The 1,343-nt window shown below is 46.4% G+C and overlaps 1 protein-coding gene across 1 annotated transcript; it reads right to left on the bottom strand.

The window, feature by feature from the left end:
* Positions 1-341: 341 nt before the first annotated feature.
* On the bottom strand, positions 342-1,131 carry LOC109429729 (zinc finger protein 512B). Its single transcript, XM_019705735.3, has 2 exons — positions 985-1,131; positions 342-918 (listed from the first exon to the last, which is right to left on the bottom strand). Exons 1-2 carry the CDS (start codon positions 988-990, stop codon positions 400-402), a joined length of 525 nt encoding a protein of 174 aa, XP_019561280.3. The 5' UTR covers positions 991-1,131; the 3' UTR covers positions 342-399.
* Between the last annotated feature and the right edge of the window lie 212 nt (positions 1,132-1,343).

The following is a 1,343-nucleotide window of genomic DNA, read 5'->3' as shown; positions in this document are numbered from 1 at the left end:
GAATCGAGATAGCTAATTTCTGATGCAGTCAGGTTGAAAATTACTTTCCAATGATCAGATTCACCACTTGATGAGAGAGGGTGAATACTGCTGGTCCCTGATGGCGGCTGGCCAAGGAAGAGGACAACTCATTTGCATGCTAATTAGGTTGGTAGAACACTAGCTGAGAGACAAGTGATAATACCTTCCGGCTCAGCTGTGAAAATTGTTCAATTATGATATCCTCCCGGGATGGAGTCAATTATTGAAAATTAGTTTTGACTACTGATACTTAGATGAGCAACTGTAGGGAGAGAGCCTTAGCAAACACCACTTCTAAGACACGGAAACATACAAGAAAGTTCAATTTTCAACTAGATATATTTACAACACATACTCAACAACTTAACATGATCATTCCTAGAACAGTCCCCAGCCCTTCTTCTGGGTCTTCTTGATAAGAACGGTCACCGGAACTGGTTTCTCGATGTACACGGGCTTGTGAACCACCACTGGAACGTGCTTCTCAACATGAACTGCGTACGGTTTTGGCACTTCGACGTATTCCTTCTGGATAACTGGGACCTTGACTTCCACTGGGTACGGGACGGGACGGTCAACGTGGACGGGGACCTTCTTCTCGACGTACACTGGGACCTTCTTTTCCACGTAGACCGGAACCTTCTTCTCGACTTCCACTGGATATGGCACTTTTACTTCCACCGGAACGTGCTTCTCGACCTCAACCGGGTACGGAACCGGGACCTTCTTGGTGATGGTGGTGGTCAGGTGCTTCACTTCGTGGTGATCTTCGTGATGATCGTCGAAATCGAACGATTCGTGTCCTTCGTCCCAGAGGCCACGTTTTTCTTTCTTGGAGGAACCGTCGACTGCCGCGCAGGATGCGATGGCCAGAGCCATGGACAATACAACGAACGCCTGCAAGAGAGCCGAAACCGAAGCGGATTAATTTATAATTACAGTCGGCGGCGTAAGTGCGCTTACCTTCATTTTTTGAGATGCCTTAATTGAACGAACTGCGTTCCAGTGGTACACGGACTGAACTTTACCGTTGAGTTAGTGGTCGGTGAATGATGTCTTGTCGATGGTATGGCGGTATTTTTATATCTGGCCGAAACGAATAAATCTTTCGCAAGTCTTTCGTTTTACGGTGGCTTCCGAATGCTGCTGGCAACTTTGTTGTTGTTGGAGGAGGTAGCAGCGCACATATCGGTCAATCTGGGCGGACCCGAATGGGTGAAAAATTGAAAATGCATCACCAGAAAATAAAGAAAAAAAACTAACTGCTTTCATTGACGAAGGTCGCGCTTGATGGTTGGAAACAGTGATGAAAGTAGTTTTAA

The sequence above is a fragment of the Aedes albopictus genome, chromosome 2, assembly GCF_035046485.1.
Source record: "Aedes albopictus strain Foshan chromosome 2, AalbF5, whole genome shotgun sequence".
In the NCBI taxonomy this organism is placed as follows: domain Eukaryota; kingdom Metazoa; phylum Arthropoda; class Insecta; order Diptera; family Culicidae; genus Aedes; species Aedes albopictus.
Note: the sequence above shows the minus strand (reverse complement) of the source record. Positions and strands in the feature narration are given on the sequence as shown.